General features: G+C 29.9%; 1 protein-coding gene across 1 annotated transcript; it reads left to right on the forward strand.

Annotated features, from left to right (window-relative positions):
- Positions 1 to 1,394: 1,394 nt before the first annotated feature.
- On the forward strand, positions 1,395 to 2,894 carry LOC126969647 (inositol monophosphatase 1). The gene has a single exon (XM_050815215.1). The coding sequence runs from the start codon at positions 1,594 to 1,596 to the stop codon at positions 2,413 to 2,415; it is 822 nt and encodes a 273-aa protein (XP_050671172.1). The 5' UTR covers positions 1,395 to 1,593; the 3' UTR covers positions 2,416 to 2,894.
- The last annotated feature ends 392 nt before the right edge of the window (positions 2,895 to 3,286 follow it).

The raw sequence follows: 3,286 nt of genomic DNA on the forward strand, positions 1-3,286 counted from the left end.
AATGGATAATTTTCTTATTCTACCATTATCTTATTGTAATAAACCCTCAACAAAAAGATATTCATAAATAATATTACAATGTACAAAAATAATTACACACTTAAAACTTTTTGGGATCAGTCGTTAATAAAATTGTAAAAATGGAACTCTTATTGTAAATAAATTCCGGTTTTATTTTATTCTGTCTGTATTTGAAGTGAAAACTTCTTTTACCATTAACCATTCTGTACGGGTAAAAGTCATATCTGATGAATTACTTTATGTTGTATCAATTTAAACGAAGACGCAATCAGCAAGTTGGATTTATCTCTTTCTCGCTTGCGATAATTGTATCATGCTATGCTTCTTTCAGATATAATCGTAATGTAGTGTGCTATTGAAATATTAAATGTTGTGTACGTAAGTGAATCATTTTTAAACATCGAATTTAGTATAGGTATGCCTATCTATACTTTTAAATGTTGGCATTTTTTTATTCAAACGCTGATTATTGTTTTAGAGAGAGTTGTGAAACTAAAAATATGAGTCAAAAAGTTAGAGAACGACAAGTAAGTAACATTAACAAGATTTGGTTCTGCTAATTATTGAATAAATTTTATTGGGATTGCTCGCAGTTATAACTCTTTATGGGTTAATACTAAAACTCCTAAGATTCACTTCCATCGGCAATCTCTACAACTGGCAATTTTTTTAAATAGTAAGGTAGTGCTTGCCACTATAATGTCAACAAAATAATATGGCCAAAGAAAAAAATTAAATAAATGTAAATATAAGAATTAAAGAAACATGCTATTGGTATAAATTAATAATTACTCAAAACTATTTAAATATTTTTTTTAACATAAGATCTTAAACCTCTGGATGACACCCGTAGAAAGAAAATAATTGAAGAACGATTTAAATTGCCAAAGAGAAGATTCCGACTGCTCTTCGCTAGATAAAACTGCAGTTGAATGACAAAATAACGTTATTTAACGCTTTATATGTTCGGCAACTTTTTTTAATGTCCAAAAAGTTTCAAATAAAAGTTGTAGAGAATAAACTGATCCGCAAAAATGGATAGATACATTTTTTGTTCAATCCAATATTTTAAGAGTTATCGGCCGAGATAGAAAAATCGGTTCAATAAATGATAACAAATCGTAAACTATTTTATAAAAAAGTTGACAGGAAATAAAAGATTTGAAATTTTACTTTCCACAACTGGTCTAAACAACTTTTGCCCTAATGTACATACTTTTCGAGATATCGGCCTAAAACTTTTTTTCAAGAGCTCCAACCTGGCTCTGCATCTATTTGTGATTTTATGGTCAGTAGATGATCTTGAGTTGAGTTTTTCTTGCTTGACGCTATGGCTTACTTCCTAGAACTGTCACTTGTCAAGTTGTCAGTCGAGCCAGTTGCCGCTGTGACTTAAGTTGACACTTGACGGTCGACGGACTTAACACAATTAGTATAATATTATTAATTATTATATTTCTACATTCCAATAATCGTTCTCTAATACCTTATCGCAACTTGAGCTTAATATATATACTAGCTCATTCATATTATAATTTATAACCTAACGAGAAAGAGTTCTTCTGACCCAAAATGTCGGAAGAAATTAATGTATATTTTGATTTTGCTCTTGAATTAGTGAAAACGGCAGGAAACCTTATTATAGAGTTCAGGAACGGTTGCAGTCATTTCGAACAAAAATCTTCTGACATTGATTTAGTCACTGAAGTTGACAAAAATGTGGAAAAAACTTTAATTGATGGGCTATCGAAAAAGTTTGCGACGCATAAGTTTATTGGTGAAGAATCGGTAGCTGATGGTGCTAAATGTATTCTTACGGATGACCCTACCTGGATTATAGACCCTGTTGATGGTACGTTAAATTTTATACACGGATATCCTCAAAGTTGTATTTCTGTAGGCTTAACCATTAATAAAGAAGCTGTTCTTGGTATTATATACAATCCCATTTTAAATCTTTTATATACTGCGAAAAAGGGCCAAGGAGCTTTTTTGAATAGTAAGCAAATAACTGTTTCAAAGACTAAAGCATTAGATAAAGCATTGATATCATTTGAAGCTGGTACCTCCCGGGATGAGGAGCGGAAAAGAGTGATGTTTGAGAATTTTAAGCTTTTAGTTGAAAAATGTCATGGAGTAAGAACTGTAGGTTCTGCTGCAATGAATATGGCTAATGTAGCCCTCGGTGGAAGTGATGCATATTTTGAATTTGGGATCCATGCTTGGGATATTGCTGCAGGAGATATCATAGTGCGGGAAGCTGGAGGAGTATGCATTGATCCTTCAGGAGGCCCATTTGATATTCTATCTCGTAGGGTTCTGTGTGCATCTTCAGCTGAACTAGCACAGGAATTGGCTACAACATTGAACCAGTTTTACCCTGAAAGAGATTAGATTATCTGATATGTCTCCTTAAAATTAAAGTGATCTGAAATATGTTTAAATAAGCTATTTTGTTTGTTACTCAATTTATGATAGATTATATGATTTTATTTTACTTAATGTACCCTTAGTATTTTATTGATTTACCATAGAAATATATACTGTTTGTCACATTCCTATGACATCTTAGATACCTACTTAACATATTAATTAACATTGTACTTGTTTCTAGTATTACATTTGTAATTTGTATAGTATTAACTGCTGTAGAAATATCAGTATTTTATTATATTTCGACTATCATGTATTTTGTTCAAAATAAAATATATTTTGTAAATCTTCCTATATATAAAATATGTGTACTTAATGTTACTATTTACCAAAGATAAATAAAACAAGAAATCCCATTAAATCTATATTTCCTTATACATAAATACTTAAATGTAAATGTTAAAAACATTGTCGTCAAATATACATTTTAAAAATTGAAATTCATTTAATTTATATCCTACTTATTTTTGTTTATAATCCTGTGTGTTATTTTAAATTCTTATCCAATGTTGTCATATCAACCATCACCATAGTTAAAGTATTTAACAACACAACATTACAATTCATAAACTCTTAATATGATAGTTGCTTATAATAATTTAATTATATCAGTCCTGTTATCATTATTTAAATTACATGTACTCTGTGCTGGTTTACTGTCATTACTGTATTTTGTGGCAACTGTTATCAGCCATCTTGAGAATGTTTCATGTTCGAAATTTTAATCAGATATGTATATAATTATGATACAGTTTCAAATATTTTTACTTGGACCATATTCAAGCTTGTTGCTTTTAGAATCAAAATTCTCTTTTTTTATATGACAAAGGCA

This window comes from Leptidea sinapis, chromosome 18, assembly GCF_905404315.1.
Source record: "Leptidea sinapis chromosome 18, ilLepSina1.1, whole genome shotgun sequence".
NCBI classification, from domain to species: domain Eukaryota; kingdom Metazoa; phylum Arthropoda; class Insecta; order Lepidoptera; family Pieridae; genus Leptidea; species Leptidea sinapis.